The 18,850-nt window shown below is 40.7% G+C and overlaps 1 protein-coding gene across 20 annotated transcripts in view; it reads right to left on the minus strand.

Moving 5' to 3' along the window:
- Positions 1-18,850, minus strand: part of NRXN1 (neurexin 1) — a 1,744,826-nt gene that overhangs the window by 1,557,862 nt on the left and 168,114 nt on the right. For 12 of the 20 annotated variants that reach the window (XM_040351620.1, XM_040351619.1, XM_040351617.1 and 9 more), the window contains exons 3-5: positions 18,303-18,320; positions 13,411-13,440; positions 12,514-12,525 (exon numbers count right to left, since the gene is read on the minus strand). In XM_040351620.1, the coding sequence (XP_040207554.1) occupies positions 12,514-12,525; positions 13,411-13,440; positions 18,303-18,320 (60 nt within the window). The remainder of the gene's footprint in view (positions 1-12,513; positions 12,526-13,410; positions 13,441-18,302; positions 18,321-18,850) is intronic. The other 8 variants (XM_040351628.1, XM_040351603.1, XM_040351615.1 and 5 more) reach the window with 3 other exon arrangements.

Here is an 18,850-nt window from a genome sequence, read left to right on the forward strand (position 1 = left end):
GCACATATGACAAACACAAGGCTCTCGGGCCAAATCCAGCCCGCCGGGCTTTGTTATGTGGCCCTTGCATCCAGTTTTGCAGCCGCAGCGTAGCGGAACTCCATTCCGCCACTTTTAACTTTCATTCTCCACTGTCGCTCCCTAAAAACAGAAGCCATCTCAGCTGCTTTGATCAGTGGGTCCCAGATCTAACAGATCCCTGAAAGTGTTCATGGTGGGAACAGATCTCCAGAGAAGGAGAGAGAGAACAATCTCCCTGCAAGGCATGCCGCCTAGACAGGAAGGTACTAGAGCTGGGCAAGGTTGGAGAGAGAGATGCAAAGAAGTTTTGGGGTGAGGCAGGCTTGAGTTGTACACCCTGGTCTCTGTACACAGCACACCCCTGAACTCTGCACTCTGCGTGTAGCGCACCCTAAACCCTGCATTCTGTACCTAGCACACCCCTGAACTCTGCACTCTGCGTGTAGCACACCCTAAACCCTGCATTCTATACATAGCACAAGCTGAACTCTGCACTCTGTATGTAGCACACCCTAAAACCTGCATTCTGTACATAGCACAAGCTAAACTCTGCACTCTGTATGTAGCGCACCCTAAAACCTGCATTCTGTACATAGCACAAGCTGAACTCTGCATTCTGTATGTAGCACACCCTAAACCCTGCATTCTGTACACATCACACCCTGAACTCTGTACTCTGTAGCACACCCTAAACCCTGCATTCTGTACATAGCACAAGCTGAACTCTGCACTCTGAATGTAGCACACCTTAAAACCTGAATTCTGTACATAGCACAAGCTAAACTCTGCACTCTGTATGTAGCGCACCCCAAAACCTGCATTCTGTACATATCACAAGCTGAACTCTGCACTCTGTATGTAGCGCACCCTAAACGCTGCATTCTATACGTAGCACAAGCTGAACTCTGCATTCTGTATGTAGCACACCCTAAGCCCTGCATTCTGTACACAGCACACCCTGAACTCTGTACTCTGTAGCACACCATAAACCCTGCATTCTGTACATAGTACAAGCTGAACTTTGCACTCTGTATGTAGTGCACCCTAAACCCTGCATTCTATACATAGCACAAGCTGAACTCTGCACTCTGTATGTAGCACACCCTAAACCCTGCATTCTGTACATAGCACATCCTGAACTCTGCACTCTGTATGTAGCACACCCTAAACTCTGAATTCTGTACATAGCACACCACAGAACTCTGCACTCTGTATACAGCACATTCCTGAACCCTACACTCTGCATGTAGCCCCCCTCAATACAACTGGCCCTTCGAGGGCAATCATACTGCTGATGTGGCCCCAATGAAATTGAGTTTGACACTCCTGGTCTACTGAAAAAGAGCAACAACAAAAATGTGCATAAAGACTTACAGTAAGCACTTAACTCCTCAAGTCAACAGATCTTTGGAGATAACTCAGCTAGTTTGGAATTTCTGTGAGTTGGGTACTGCTTAGACCTTGAAGAAGTAGGTACAACCCAAAAGCTTGTTGATATTTGTGCAAAGAAAAAAGTATCACGGACAGTACTCAACTGTTCTTGTTGCAAGTGCTCTAATATGGCTACAATCACTTCAAGCATGTGAATTGGAAGCTATTGTTCCTTTGTGTTAAACCAGGCTCCAGAGGTTTCTATAAAGCACACAACACTGATTATTTTGTGACAGACTGTGACAGAACATTGTTATTATCTACAGAATAACACTAATTTATTAATGGAAAAAAAATACCCTATTCTCTGGCAAGCTCAACTCATTCCCAATAAGTCATGATGGGAGTGCTGAATATCTCTTTGGATGATTTAAAGCAGTTATTCACATTGGCCCAGATTCAGGTACGAGTTGCGCTTTATTTGCGGAGGCACAGGGCAACGATTTTGCCCTGCGCCCACACAAATATTTTGCGCTGCCCTCGATTCACGGAGCAGTAGCTCCGTAAATTGCGAGGGCGCGCCAGCAAAATTGCCCGGCGTAAGCGCGCGCAATGTAAATGATCCCGCCGGGGGCGGGAATCATTTAAATTAGGCGCGTTCCCGCACCGATCGTAAAGCGCATGCCCCGTCGGGAAGCTTTCCCGACGTGCATTGCGGCAAATGACGTCGCAAGGACGTCATTTGCTTCAAAGTGAACGTGAATGGCGTCCAGCGCCATTCACGTATCACTTACGCAAACGGCGTGAAATTCAAATTTCACGACACGGGAAGGGCGGGTATACTTTAGCATTGGCTGCCCCTACTATTAGAAGGGGCAGCCTTACGCTAAAGACGCCGTACGGAAACTCCGTACCTTGCGTACGCAGGGCCCGCGCAACTTTGTGAATCGGTGTTAGTATGCAATTTGCATACTATACGCTGATCACAATGGGAGCACCCCCTAGCGGTCAACGCAAGAATGCAGCCTAAAATCTGCGTGGCATAAGAGCCTTATGCCACGCAGATTTTAGGCTGCAGTCGGCGTAACAAGTTCTCTGAATCAGGAGAACTCGTTACGCCGGCGCAAGTCAGCAATTGCGCTGCGTAACTATGGTTACGCAGGCGCAATTGCTACCTGAATCTGGGCCATTGAAATGAAAGTTCCCGCCTATCTGCCCCTCCTCCCCTCTGCTACACAAATGTGTTTATATATTTTTCATTAACAGTGTTCCACCTTGCCTTCCCCTATGCATGCCACTTGCCTAGGTGAATAACATGCTGTATGCTCGCTGTGCCTACTGCGATATGTGATGTGCATACTGTAGGTCTTCATTTACAAAGGAGGAGGGGGCAGGCCTAGAGGTGCGTCATTGGGAGGCTCATCGGCTGTAAGCTCCCTATGATTTTACACAAGAAGATGGCAGTGTGGGACCAAGGAAAAGTTCACCCTGTTCCCACTGCTGCAGCCTCTCCCCGCCCCCCAGTTCTAGTGACAACGAGCCGGGGATCTTCTCCCTGAACTTGCTGTCACAATTAAAAAAAAAACATGTGACCGTGCAGGGTCTGCAGGAGTAATGCATTGCACCAGCAATCTGCAATACTTTGAAGGCTTCTAGTAAAAACAAATTCTAAATGCATATTTTTTATTACCTGCAAAAAGATGTGCATTTATTTACTTATTTACAAAGTTGAACTTATTCTGTAAATTTAGCACATGCAAACTTTAAGGGATTGTAAGATTCAAGGATCACATGTTTTTCTAATTGGATTCAAATGTGGGAATCATGGGTGAATGTTGTATGACTATTAAGCCCTGTACACACAATTGGTTCGTCTGATGAAAACGGACCGATGGACCGTTTTCATCGGACGAACCGATCGTGTGTGGAACCCATCGTTTTTTTATCCGTCGGTGAAAAAAAAAGAACCTGTTTTAAATTCTTCTTATGGTTAAAAAAACAATAGAAAAAAACGATCGTCTGTGGGGAAATCCATCAGTCAAAAATCCATGCATGATCAGAATCAAGTCGACGCATGCTCGAAAGCATTGAACTTAATTTTTCTCAGCACGTCGTAGTGTTTTACGTCACCGCGTTGGAGACGATCGGATTTTTAACCGATGGAGTGTAGGCAAGACTGATGAAAGTCAGCTTCATCAGATATCCGATAAAAATATCCATCGGATTAGATTCCATCAGATATCCGATCATGTGTACAGGGCTTAGGGCCCCACATGTACACGGGACGCTGCTAAACGTACATTCAATGTTATCCTATGTGACCATCTACACAGCCGTGTTTATTGCCGTTTTTAGGCAGTTGCGTTTAACAGCGGTTCTTTGAAAGCAAAACAATGGGTTCAGACGCAGAAGATTTCCACGTTTCAGACGCCAAACGCGGCTAAACGCGGCTAAACGTGGTAACTCGCATTTAGCAGCATTTCGTTTATAGGCGTTTTTTCCTTTTTTGGGCATTTAAAAAAAAACGCTTCTAAACACAAACGTGGGAAAACGCAGCTAAACGCGGCCAGCGCAGCGCAGAGAGGCAAGCATGGAATTCATAAAGCCAGTGCTCCCAACGTTGCACCAGCGTGATGTGGGTTTCAAAGGCGCAGGTCGGCATAGGTGGAAGTGGGCGTGATCCATGCAAATGAGGCGTGACCCCATGCAAATGATGGGCCGAGCGCCAGACAAGTACGTATAACGAACTGCGCATGTGCCGTGACGTGAACGCATCTCCCTGCGCATGCTCACAACCACGTCGGAACAACTGCCTAAGATACGCCGGATCACTGTGTACGCCGTTAATGTAACCTACGCCCAGCCAGACACACGTCCAACGTAAAATACGCTGGCGTGTGTTCCCTGGTGCATACCTGAGCATGTCTGTTACACCTCCTTTATGGGGAATAACTTTACGCCGGACATACAACTTACGCGCACTGCGTGTAGTCTGCATCGGGCGCACGTACGTTTGTGAATCGCCGTATTTCCCTCATTTGCATGTTTGAATGGCTAATCAATGGGAGCGGCACCATTCACCCAGCCTAAATGTACGCCCACCCTACGCCGGCATAAGCAAGTTACGTCGGCGGGGTGTAGCCTGGTTTTAGGCGCATCTCTGTTTGTGGGTCTGGCGCACAGATACGACGGCGCGCATTTGCACTTACGTCGGCATAACTTGTTATACGTCGGCGTAAGTGCTCTGTGAATCCGGGCCTTTACACACACATCAACTTTAATGACATCGCAGTCTTAGTCTGTAGGGTTCAATATTTAGTTGGCCCACCCTTTGCATCTATAACAGCTTCAACTCTTCTAGGAAGGGTGTCAACAACATTTAGGAGTGTGTCTATGGGAATGTTTAACCATTCTTCCAGAAAAGCAATTGTGAGGTCAGGCACTGATGTTGGACGAGAAGGCCAATATTAAGTTGGCCCACCCTTTGCAGCTATAACAGCTTCAACTCTTCTGGGAAGGCTGTCCACAAGGTTTAGGATTGTGTCTATGGGAATGTTTGACCATTCTTCCAGAAGCACATTTGTGAGGTTAAGCCTGGTTCACAGTCTCCATTCTAATTCACCCCAAAGGTCAGGCTTAGGTCAGCCAATTTCCTTCACCCCAACCTGGCTCAATGTCTTTATAAACCTTACTTTGTGCACTGGTCCAAATCATTTGTTGGAGGGCGGATTATGGTGTGGGGTTGTTTATCAGCGGTTGGACTTGGCACCTTAGTTCCAGTAATCAGCATACCAAGACATTTTGGACAATTTTATGCTCCCAACTTTGTTTGGGAGCAACAGTTTGGGATGGGCCCTTCCTATTCCAACATGACTGTGCACCAGTGCACAAAGCAAGGTCCATAAAGACATGGATGAATGAGTTTGGGGTGGAGGAAGACTGTGAACCAGGCCTAACCTTAAAAATGTACTTCTGGAAGAATAGTCAAACATTCCCATAGACACACTTCTAAACCTTGTGGACAGCCTTCCCAAAAGAGTTTAAGCTATTATAGCTGCAAAGGGTGGGCCAACTCAATATTACACCCTACGGACTAAGACTGGGATGCCATTAAAGTTCATGTGCGTGTAAAAGCAGGCGCCCTAATACTTTTGATAATATAGTATATGTGTTAAGGCCTCATGTACACTGCTGCTCGTAAACAGATGTTTAGGAGCAGTTGTGCATTTTTTTCAGCTGCTCCTGAACTCTCCTCTATGTTATCTTATATGTACACATGGACGTTTATAGTCGTTTCTAGGCAGTTGAGTTTAGAGGCTTTTTCTGGAAACCAAAGAAATGCGTTCAGAAGCTGTGTTTAGAGGCATTTCAAGCCCAAACGTGGCTAAATGCGGTGAACCGCGGTAACTCGCATTCAGCAGTGTTTCATTTACAGACGTTTTTTTATTTTAAGCAAAAAAATAATATATCTTTTTTTCAAATGCTTCTAGACGCAAACGCGGCTAAACGCAGCATGTAAACACGGCTAAATGGACGTTTTTAGACGCCGGTTTCTAGCTGTCAAGTTAAAATGTTTAGGCCATAGCCAATCAAAACTGTGCTTTATTCCCTGGAAGAATGAGCCAAGATGACAGTATTTCTAAGTAACTCAAGTGACAAGTTTACTTGTAATGACGGCATCTATGAGTAAAGAGAAATAGAATGAATTACTGTCAAAAGTTTCTTCGCCTCTGTCTTAATCTCATTTTTTTTTGCTGACATTGAAATATATTTCTTTATTCTGGACTTGATCGGTTGAGTGATAGTCGCAGAATCTTTACCATCCATCTCAGCCTCAGACGACCTTAAAAAACATTTCTTTCTTGCTGATGACGATCTGATGCAAGGCGCAGAGATAGCCTTCAGCAATGTGACCTGAGCACATTTACTGCTCTTATTAAGGTCACAGGCAATCGAGGACGTCAGCAATACTAAAGCTTCCACAAGATCCCCAAATTATTATAGAACGTCATTAGATTTTTTTTTTCTTGTTTTTCTCGGTGATGATTCTTCTCTGAAATTCTGTCAGTGAAGTCTAATGACATAAGCTTCCAGTTATATACAGAAGGACGACAAAATAAATATATAAATAGCTAAAAAAAATCAGGTCCATATAAAACCATAAACAACAAGAGGAGTATATATTATTTATAGGCTTATTTCATGTACTGTACAAAAGCCTAGATGAGCATTAATACAGTAAGTAGTACTATTTTTACATCCTAAATGCAGTATATGTGGGCTATTGGGGTCATTTTCGAAAAAAGCTGTACACATTCAGTATATCATTACTGGAATGTGACCATAGACCGTATGATGAAAAATTAACAGTCTGCTTTGAAAAAAAAAAGGTACCAATGAAGTTCCTGCAATCACCCGGGTAGGAAGAATGCTTTTGTCAATGGCAATTTTGGTACAGTGGAACCTCGAATTACGAGCATAATCCGTTCCAGGAGAATGCTCATAATCCAAAGTACTCGCATATCAAAGCGAGTTTCTTCATTGAAGTCAATGGAAACGAAAAAACATAAATTCCGCTTTGACTTCAATGGCAAGCAATACCGGCATATGTTCACTTTTCAGGAAGATTTTCAGATCTATGTGATTCTATATCCAATGTATAAGGCCCCTTTCAGTTTTGTCGGTGGACCTGAACAGCCGCTCAAAGACTATGAAGCGTCGGATGTCTGTGGTGACATGTCCGCTGACATCCGACCCGATACGATCCGCTAAAATCCGACGTATGGCAATACGTCGCCATCCATCCATGGCGGATCGGATTGGGTGAGATCTGATGAAAAGCTGTCCAAATGCTGTCCGTTTTCATCAGATCTCTCATTAGGAGACAGCGGCGCTCAACAAGCCACTCCCTGCTCAGTGAGCAGAGAGGGACCTGTCATCCACCAGCTCAGCGGAGATCAGCGGAGAGATCGTAGCAACGGAGTCCGCCTCGTCTGAATGAGGGCTAATACATACCATAGCACAGCGCCTCCTGTTGGAAAATGGTGAAGGTCCTCCCATTACACATGCTGCTGTTGGGGGTCCGCTCCAGAAAAAGGGTTGGCCCCTAATTTCTCACCATCCTCCCTTTGAAGAATGGCTGAATTTTACTAAATTGTGGCCCCTAGCAGCCATTCTAGGGTATTTAAGCTGTGTGCTGTGCATTGTATTCTCTCCTGGCTCCAACTTAGTTTTGTAGCGGCCGTTCCAGGCCATTCAAATGTCTCCATCTCTAACTGTGTGCACTACGCACACACAGACTATGAATGCTCCAGAACGGCCACTACTAAGCTAAGCTGGAGCCAGGAGAGGAAGCACAGCACACACATGCCCACTAGGGGGTGCGTTATTGTGAAATTCAGCCCATCCAGTAGATGGCAGGATGGAGAGGAATGAATAGGTCCCCCAACTGTGTGTGCACACTGCTAGAGAAGGAGACCATTGATTGTGCACATGCGTTCTGAGTTTGAGTGGCCTGTGGTGGCTGCTGCTAACGTAGACCAGAGTTGGGAGAGGCTATTACACAGTGCACATGTGCAGTTTGGAGCGGGCACTGGGGGGTGCATTATTGTGAAATTCAGCCCGTCCCACAAACAGCAGGATTGAGAGGAATGTGGGGTCAGCATTTTTTCCTGGAGAGGACCCCCAACAACTGTATGTGTAGTGGGAGGACCTTCACCATTTCCAACAGACGGAGCTATGGTATGTACTATTCATTGGGGGGGTTTTCAGAAATCTTCCTAAAAAGTGAAATTACATTTTAAGCCTTGTCCATAAGAAGAACAGATGCTAGATAAACTTTGCTAAATATGTGTTCCTAAGATTAGTTTTACCATGTTTTTGGTTGCACCAAAATCCCAGATAGCAAGGGTAACTTGCCACATGTAAGTCTGTTAACTTGCTGCACTTTTTTTACTGGCAAGTTGTACCCTTGCAGAGCACTTGAGGCACAAGTTCTAGTTGACACTTTTCCAATTTGTAGCAAATTTGAGTGGCAAGTCTCTAGCAAGAGCAAAGTTGCAGTGGTGAGTCTACAGGAAGAGCTCTGCAAGTCTACACATGGAAATTCAGTCACAGTGCCCCCTGTGGTAGGATGACTATTGCACAACATAACTGAACCAGAACTTGCAGCAGACTTGCAGAATGTTTGCAAATAAAGTTGATCTGGAGTCATGTAATGCAGACTTGCTGCAATTGTGGAGCCTGGCAAGTCTAGCAATAGCTTAGCAAGTCATTTTCAAGCTTGTAGCACAATTGCTTGCTATCTGGGATTGTCTCTATTGCGCAACAATTGTGACTCCTGCTGAATCCACACTAAATACATCATTCATTGATTTAGATGTAACTTGCATTTGTTTTATACTCATTGGAAAGAGTTTATTTATTTTTTAACACACATCCACATTTTTTAAAGACATACACAGTGCTCCAAATGGCTTACAGTGTCAGAATGCTTTATCCTCAATAACCGTTTGCATGCATTTATAATGTACCAAAAATATATGTGAGTATTTAATAATTGTGATGCACACTTGAAATTCATGGGTGAAGCAAAACTCCAGGCACACAGATAAATATAGCAACCTGTCTGTACCCCCATCCATCCAGTCCTCAGACATGCACAGTGGTGTCACTCAACACAGCCCTGTCCAGCTGTGGAACAGGCCTAATCTTTCTCTGCTGCCATTTTATGTTTACTGAAGCCTTATTTTTTTCCTCCTGTTAATTGGCCAAGAACGATTATTTTACTGATAATCAGTCTGGATACGCCACCCTCCCTCTCCTGATTTTCTAGTCTGATAGATATTGGCTTTCTTCCAATGGTATATCTGCCCAACAACTAAATCTGCCGGATTTGGCCATTGCTAAAGCTGGGTACACACCCCACGGAATTCACTTGGTTTAGCAAGGGCCGGTCAAATTTCACTCTGTCTGTGCCCCCCCCTGTCCAACAGAAGTAGAACGGTAGATCAACTTCTGATGAATGGGACTGCTAGAAAACCTGCATTCAATCAGCCACTGTACCAAATCGACGGCAGTGCCATCAGTGTATCCTAACAGGATTCCTACAGTAAATACACCTTGCTTGTCTGGATGCAGAACGTTTTTTTCTTTTTTTTTTTTAAGCCCACATGCTGAATGAAAAACTATATGTGTACTCAGCTTAAGGCTGTACAAAGACTTAAAGTGGTTATAAACCCTTATAATCCACTTTTTACTAAAGGTAAGCCTATAATGAGGCTTAACTGTAGCTACCATGGATATCCCCTAAACCTGCACGGTTTAGGAGATATCCCCTGTATCAGCATGTGTCAACGTCATTGGCAAATGTGCACTGGAGAAACCACTCGTTCATGCCGTTGCTTAAGCTGACGTGCCCTTACCAGCGGTCAGTGACTTAATCGCGGCTCTGGCCAATCACAACGCCGGAGCCCGCGATACCCAGAAATAACTCTTGGAGTGATGTCTCCGGCAAGAGCAGCGTACAGGGACGGCTGCAGGGGCTCCGATCTAAGGTGAGTATTTTATAATCAGCTAGTAGGCTATGGCATGTAGATATGATCTAAACACCCTAAAGCAAAAGGAAGAGAAGAATGTGGCACAAAGGCTGATCTTACAGTTTATGACTATGCTGAGGGGGCAGGAGAAGGATGTTGGAAGACGGTGGACAGTTCTGGCACCAGATTATGAGGGAGAAATAGTAAGCAGAACTGTTTAGGCCTGTGCAATCAATAATATCTCCCACAAGAACAGTCAGCTTGGGTCGCCTGAAGATATAACCAAGAAAACATAATCTAGCAGTATACTGACAATTCTCTGAAGCCTCATGTCCTAGATAAAATACTAATAAACACTTTTGCTTTCTGTTGACCATCTTAGGCTGAATCCTCTGAGATCTGCATTATCAGTAAACCTATTGCTTGAACTATGTGTTAGATGCACAGCATTGCTAAAGATCTAAGAAGGTCTGTGAACTTTAACAGTCACTTTGCACCACTTTCACTCTTTTCAACTGACAACAGATTGTCTTTAGACAACTTTAGAAGTAATTAGCACTTGACCACACTAGTTCGAAGGGCTCAAGCTAAAAAAAAAACTTTCAGTTTTCTTACTTGTCAAGTCTAACTGAACAACTGTAATAGGTAAAGAAAAACCACTATAAAAAATGAATTCAGATTTTTATTTTATTATTTTCTCGTAACTCTGAAAAAATTATATTACGAAGAACAATGATGTAAAGTAGCTTGTAGAATCTAAACAGTTCACTGTATCAAGATTTTTTAAAGCCAAACTGTATTTGGTTGCTATGTCTTAGGTTAGGTTATGCTATGTAAAGACCAAAGGAGGTCTGTTAAATTAAAAGCAGACTCTCATGTGAATGGATGTGCCTTTGTCGAATTTTAAAAGTAAGGCACTCTGGGGATGATTTACTAAAACTGTGGAATGCTAAATCTGGAGCAGCTTAACTTCCATTTTTTTTTTTTTTAGTTGAGGCCGGGTTCACATATGTGCAGCTGTAGGTTTGTGCCTGGGGTCCGATGCTTGTCTGTTCACCGGTTCAAGTGCAAATCAGGTCCAAATCTTTGCCTGAATTCGCACCTGAATCAGACCCAAACACGCATCGAACCCAAACACACGCACAAGACCCTTTTTCAATGCGGAACGCGGCCACCCCTGACTTGTGTGAAGCAGCTCCACTGAGAGTCAGTCACACTCGCATGTCGTGGGTTCCCCGCATCCAATTAGCATATGAGAAAACCTAGCCTGAAGCTTATCTGAACAAGCTGCTTGGCTACCATGCACAGCTCCGCCAGATTTTGCACTCTCTGGTTTTAGTAAATCAACCCCTCTAACATGACATTTTTGACATTTCATAGCAGTAATCTGCCCCTTCCTGCAAAGGTGGCCTTTAATTCTCTGCCTGCCTCCCAAACATTCCAATTTGGGACAGGGATGGTGGAGTTGAGGGGAGATGTGACAGACCAGTTATTAATAATGATAGGAAGTGTCAAAATATGCATATAGATCCTCCAAAGATTTGGAAGCCCCAAAGGGATTTTAAAGCTCTAAAGCAGAACCTGCAGACACATTAAAGTGATAATTATTAGCACCTATTATAGCCAACTTTGGGTTTTTGTACTTTTTTATTGCTTCTTACTTTTTTTAAATATTGCTATTTCTATTTTTTTTATGTTTCTGAATAGTAGGTGGCTAGAATATCTACTAAAGGGAGGTACTCAAATTCATCAAACATGGTAGTATTAAAATTCTAGATGGTAGACTTATACTTCTAGATGGTAGACTTATTCTTCTAGATGGTAGACTTATGTTCAGCATTCTATGCAGGTTTATTGAACAAAACATACTAGTCAAACAATTTTTGCCAAAGGAAAGGATGGTGGTTCAAGCACAGCTATTGGCTCGCTAGCTCTAGCAAATGTTGGCCTTCTAGATGTAGCCAACAAAGAAAGCCCATGTTCTACCTAACACTGCAATACGTAAGATACCTAAGACTTTTATGAAAATGTTCTTATGACTTGCGTAATTTTAAAAACCACAGTGCTCTGAATTGTTAAAGACAGGTCCACCTAATGTATGAACGAAGCCTAGGTTCATGATGCTAGCTTAAACACATTATCTCTCTCTCTCTCTTTTTCTCGCTCGCTCTGTCTCTATTATTCTCCTTCTTATAGGGAAGGTAATTTCCATGTCACCCTAACTTGTGCCCACTTCAAATACTCAGTCAGGTTTGGAAACATCAAAAAAAGTAGAGACACCCCTTGAACCTAAATAGGCATTTAATATGTTGGGGTGAAGATAGCGCATTTTGCAAAGCAATGCCCTAAACTTTAAATAGAAACTTATACCTATATAGTCATCTGTATTTATATATACATCTATATAGTCATCTATATAGAAACCTTAAAGTCATCTGAAAATGCACTAAAACAATATCAATTATCAATCTCTTCCATAAACACATACTGCATCACATACCTAATGTTCCCACTTTTTTTTTTAGATATATCGACAACAATATCATACATCTACAATGAGAAATGTAAAAAAAGAAAGTTGTACCTTTACTTTTACCTAGAGATTTTGGATGAAATGGTTCCATGAAGAAAGCAATTCCAGACAAAAGAGGATATAAAAAAACAAAACAAAAAAAAAACATTCATGAACATATGTATATGCATTAGTTCGCCAAGAAAAGGTGATACTAATTATGATGTTGTTAAATGATTATACTGATGGGGATGTAGACGATAATAAATGATAATGACGATAATGGCAAAACAATGCGTGATCCAGAGTTTGGTAAGACTACTGGCGTACATGCACAGAATTAGAGGATGTACATGCTTGATCAAAATAATAATAATAATAAAAAAAAATACATATAAAAATATATATATATATATATATATATATATATATTGGTTTTGGGTAATGCAAGCAAATGGCATACTGGTTACTAAATGAATACACTGCAAAGACGTTAGCATTCCAAAGACGAATACCAATGTGCTTTCAGAGTGAACCAATCAGCCATGCATCAATGAAAATTAATGGAGTCTTCGCAGGGTACAATATGATAAACTGAGAGATTTCTCAATCTAAATTGCGAGCACTTTTTTTATTTTGTCATGTCGACAATTTTCATCCTGTCCCTTCAGCAGTTTATACCAATCCAAGCAATACACAATTTTATTTACGTTTTTTTTTTCTTTTTTCCAACAATCAGCTGCTTTATTTGTTCCAATTTTTGGTTCAGTTATTATATTGCAGAAAAGGAAAAGGATATCAAAAGTGAACAGAAAATAAATAAGGAATGCGGCTAAAATAATGTGTTAAGATTAGCAGTCAAACACAGTTTCAAAGCAAGATTTGCCCATCGTTGCAGTGAAGGACTGAAGCAACTACAGAACAGTAGGAAACAATGAAAGCAGAGTGGAAAAGGAACAGAGCCCATACCTTGGTCGCCCATCATCAGGTGCGCCAGACCTTAAAGGGAAACAAGAGCAAAGTCAGCAAAGTACAAGGGAGCATGGGAAGATGTTGCCACAGTGACAAAAAAATGGTTTGTGACAAACAACGTGTCTTCCTGTATAGCATCTGCATTACAAAAGGAAAAAAAAAATGCATCTTTAATTCCAACCCTGGTGGACAGGCCCAGGGATGAAATGTACAATTCAAACACTATGTGATGACCCTAAATTGCACTTTACTTATCGATATTGCAAGTTAAAAAGCAAAAAGAAACATAGAAAAGGAATATGAAACTAGATTCTAACCAAGATTTGTTTTTCCTTCTTTTTTTTGGGGATAATTTTACTTGCAGCTTTTGTTTTCATTTTTTTTACGTTTTTTTTTTTTTTTTTTTTTTTACGTTAGGCTTAGCAGAAAGCATTGCTCACCAAAGAAGAATCTGACAAATGGGCTGGGTCTGGTCTTTTTCCCCTCATTAGAAATGAGTGTTTAGGTTTTTAAACAAAAAGTCCTTTAACACTGAAATGATAATATGGGAGGAATCTATAGGCGAGGAAAGGGCCTGTATAGATGAAAAGTAATATGTGTGAAATCAATGATATAAGATCGGATATATAGGATTCCATTATTCTCCCATCCCAAGATGAATGCTCTCAATAGAAGAAAATTTGTGAATTGTACGGAATATGCTTTATGACTTTATTACTATGTTGTCATATGAGAATTCGCTATATATATTTCATAGCCTAGAGGAAGATGTTTTTTGGCTGGGGAAGAAATGTTAGTCAAATAACAGCAATGCTAAAATAAAAGAATAAACTATCATTCTAGTTGTATCCAGAAGGTTGAAAAGCAAAAGTCCCGGTCTTCAGAAATGACAGTAGACCAGAAAGTAGATTGCAGTACGCTGAACATTCTGAAGATGTCAACATCAGCTAGCACAGTCGTAACAAAAATAGTTTCATTTTCTGTGAAAAGCAAGATACTGAAATACATTTGCATTGACTGAGATAAATATTATGGAGTATTCTGTTGGGGAATGAGAATTCAATTACTGTTTTTAGGTTGTTTTATTGTGAAAAGTTTAAACATTGCATGTTGTAAACAATATTTTAGGTCTATTTAGTGTACCATAAAAGTTAAAGTAGAACTATGGATAATTCGCTATTTCATTTTGGATAGAGTAAGGGAGGGTTATAACCCCATTAAGGTTTATTTTTGCCATCTTCGCCCCATTGGGGAGATTTACCTTCACTTCCTGACCCATATAGGTTGATCACATGTCCTGGATTGGCTGGGACAGTCCCGCATTCTGCAGGCGTGTCCTGGGTCCCTGGGACCTTCATTCCACGACAATACATTACATTTGCCCAGAATGAAACTGACACAGCCACCCCCCCCTTCCTGGGCCAATCTGATCCCCCCCAAAAAAGGCAGCCACATCAACACTTTACTCATTGACAGTACTTGTCCTGGCCAGGAAATGTCTGGGGAGGCACAATCCCCACCCCTGCTTGTGATTGGAGAAATCACAAATCCCAACTCTTGCATCTAATCACTGCAGGGCAGTGTAGAGCCAACATTGGAACAAGGTAAAACGGGTCTCAGCCAGCAAGGACAAGTACTGTCAGTGGGTAAAGTGGTGATGCAGTGGCCTTTTTTGGGGCGTGATCAGTGATTCTGGGTACAGCGCACACCCTCCGCCCTGGCTGTGCTGTGATTCATTACAGTACAAGCTGATTTCTAGGAAGATGAGATGTCCCTGAATGGCAGTTTGAAAATGTGGTCACCCTAGTCCCAAAGCCAAACAGGAAGTTATAGGAAATCCCTGAAAATTAAGGGAGGTCACCAGAACTAGTGTCCCCATTGGAATATTTGTCCTCTATTATTTTTCTGGGGACAACCCAAAATTTGGGATTTTATTTTTACTTTCAGTTTCAATGATAATGGTAAACAGGACATTACCTAACGGGGGCACAGACATCAATAAAAACCTAATAGGTGTTCTAATTCCTCTCCACTCTATCCAAAGCTTAAAAAAGTTTTGCGTTTAGTTATACTTTAATATAAGTAATATGTGTGGCTGAAAAAGGATGGGGTTTAAAACCTGCATGCCGTACATCCATAGCTGAGCAGACAACGTTTCTATGCTAAGAGCTCTCTCACTGCACCCTCCCATAATAGAGACCGAGATGTCAAAGACAGCTCTTGGTTCCTACTAATGATAGGAAGCCATCATCACGTGACCTCTTTAAAAGTGGTCACATGATCAGTGATATTTAAGACCCCCCCATCCTGGGGCAATCAGAACCTGTTAAAGGAGCACTGGGATGGAGATATAAAGAAGAGACTCCTCCAGGACTAAGGCTCAGTTCACACTGCCATGACCTGAAAGTCGCGCAACTTTGCCAGGCAACTTTGGCGTGACTTTGGAAACTTCAGGGAATGCCTGTGTAATCTCCCTGTAATGTCGAATCAAAATCACATTAATTAAGATGAGGATCCAACTTGGGTGGGACCTCCATTCAATTCTATGGACTGAAATCATATAGAAGTCGGACCAAAGTAGTGCAGGGACCTTTTCCAAGGTCAAGCCGACACACTTCGGACCAGTTTACACGGCTTTCATAGGGAAACTATTTTTTTTACATGTCATGTGACATGTGCTCTCAAAGCCGGAGCGCATGTCGCACCAGTGTGAACCGGGCCTAAGGGCTTGTCCACCCAAGCCCAATTGGGCTGCATTTTACAATGCATAGACAAGGTCATTTTCCTTATATTTATATTTATTGTTTTAATTTACATCAAGGCACGGTGAGGTAGATTTACTAAAATTAGAGCACTCAGTATCTGGTGCAGCTGTCCATTTTTGCTAATCAGTTTCTAACCTCAGCTTGTTCAGTTAAGCTTTAACAATAAAACCTGCAAACTGATTGGTTTCTATGCAGAAGCAAGCTTGGTTTTTCACGCTTCAGCTTTAGTAAATAAGCCCCAGTGGTTATTTACTAAGACTGGAAGGTGCAAAATCAGGTGCAGCTCTGTAAAGAAACCAATCAGTTCCCAGGTTGTTGTTTTTTTTTTTTTTTTGGCAAAGCTTAATTGAACAAGATGAGGTTAGAAGCTGATTGGCTACCATGCGCAGCTGCACCACATTTTTCACCCTCCAGTTTTAGTAAATCAACCCCACAGTGTTGGTGGGCACTGAAAAAAAGTAGGACAGGTTGAATTTTTACTTTTTTCAACCTGCTACAATGCATCACAATTCACTGTGGTGTAAGTTTTTTTTTTTTTTATGTTAGTACAGACAAAAAAGGAAACAGTGTAATGCATAGTAGGAGCACATTGCACCGGCCCTATACAATGCACACCCAAGGTGTGCGCTGTAGGGGGCATAACATACACTTGCGTAAATGAGCTTTGAGATGTAGACTGTAATTTTTGCATGCACATTTTCCTACCACATTATAGTATAATTTATATTTTATAATAGTGAAAAAAATAATTTCTTAAATCAGACAATTTTTTTTTTATTATCCTCTTTCTTTTTCTTTTAAAATTATTTTTTTTTAATTGTTTTGAATTCTTTTATTTAAAGTTTGGTAAGGAAAAATAAAAAGTAAATCCTTATCAAAAATAATTTTCCATTTTCAGAAATTTTGACTATGGTTTGGTAAAAATGTTACTTCAGTTTAAAAATTCTGTGAAAGATCTTTAACAATATAACAAAAAAACGTATATATCGTGTTAGTATTTCTGTGTAAGTTGTGTCATTTTAAATTGAAATATCCTGTTAATTTGGAAGATCATTAAGGCTGTGTTCATGCATGTACGGCTGCGGTTTGCACTCCTGAGTCCGATGTGTTTCTGTTCGCCGGTTCGGATCACCCAGGGCATTTGTGAATCGTCCCCATTGAAAGCCGGACACATTCACATGTTATGCAAGTTAGATGCGGTTAAAAACACATCCAATTTGCATATATGTGAACCCAGCCTGATAAATCTAATTTAAATTAGGTTCAGTTACAAGGAGGGAATTTAATTACAGAAAAACAAAAGCTATTAAAAAATGTTCCAATATATAAAAAAAGTCATTACAGCCAGGTTGGTTGAAAATAAAAGTTTGTTTTTGTTTTTTTTGGCAGATAATCATTTAAAAAGATTTTAAAAATGACAAAAATATTTAAAATGTTTATGTTTATGCAATATCTTCAAAAAAAATATTTATTTCTATTTTAATAAATATAATATTATCTATATCTATACCTATCTATCTATATCTATCTATATATAGATAGAAAGATAGATAGATAGATATCTATATCTATATCTATATATATCTATATATATATATATATATATATATATATATATATATATATATAAAAAGCATATCACTTATTCGCATTAATATTACTATAGTGACCTTTACAATTTTTTTTATGAAAATCCTCATTTAATTGTACAATTTTATAATTAGGCATTTTGCTTAAATTACATTATTTGCCTTAAATTTATGGAAATGGTAATTTAAAGAGGTTTTATATATGTTTATTAATGCAGTGTTACACATTTCAATACTAACATGTTAAAGCTTTGCAGTGTTTCATTAATAGCTTGCTGTAACATCAAAAATCACATGTATTTAATGATATTCTGCTCTAAAAATGCATGTGTCTGCAACATTGTTGAATAGACTAGAATGTTGACACAGCAAATATGGTACATCTTTTATTGTAAATGATAAATCACAGCAGTTTTTTTTGTTTTGTTCACACATCAGAATACTTACCAGATCTAACTTTATACTTAAATATTAAAAATAAAAAAGGGAAAAGGTAGGGGAACTGGGGGGTGAAGATAAGGTTGAAAGCACCCACCTTCTACATGGTTGTCTTCTGAAAGCACATGACAGGGAAGGAGAGAAAAGGAGAAACATTCAGTAAGCAGCATGCAGACTATCACTTGCCATTGCATGTCTATAGCATGCACGGCGTCAAACACAACATGCAAATGCTCAATTGCTACCATCCAAGGAAAGGGGGATGGGGAAGTAAAAGCAACAGGGAATAGATGTTCCTCACAGTATATGTAACATTAACTGAATCATTTTACCATTTTCTGCAATAGTTACATTGACCTGATAGGAAAACCTGTGTTGTGATTTGTATATTTTCTCAATTCTGTATACAGTACAATATAAGTGCTCATTTTGGCTTTATTATTGGCTTAAAAAAATAAATCAGGATTTGCACAAATAAACCACCCAGAAAAATCAATTTTTATTTTTAATAGATCAGTTCACTTCAATGTCGATAGCCAGATCAATAAAAAAAAATCACCTTTATTAGTAATAAATAAATGATCGTAGAGATGTTTGGAAATCAATGTTGGGTTTCCTTGCTTGCAAGGCTGATTGAATATCTAA

This window comes from Rana temporaria, chromosome 4, assembly GCF_905171775.1.
Source record: "Rana temporaria chromosome 4, aRanTem1.1, whole genome shotgun sequence".
NCBI lineage: Eukaryota > Metazoa > Chordata > Amphibia > Anura > Ranidae > Rana > Rana temporaria.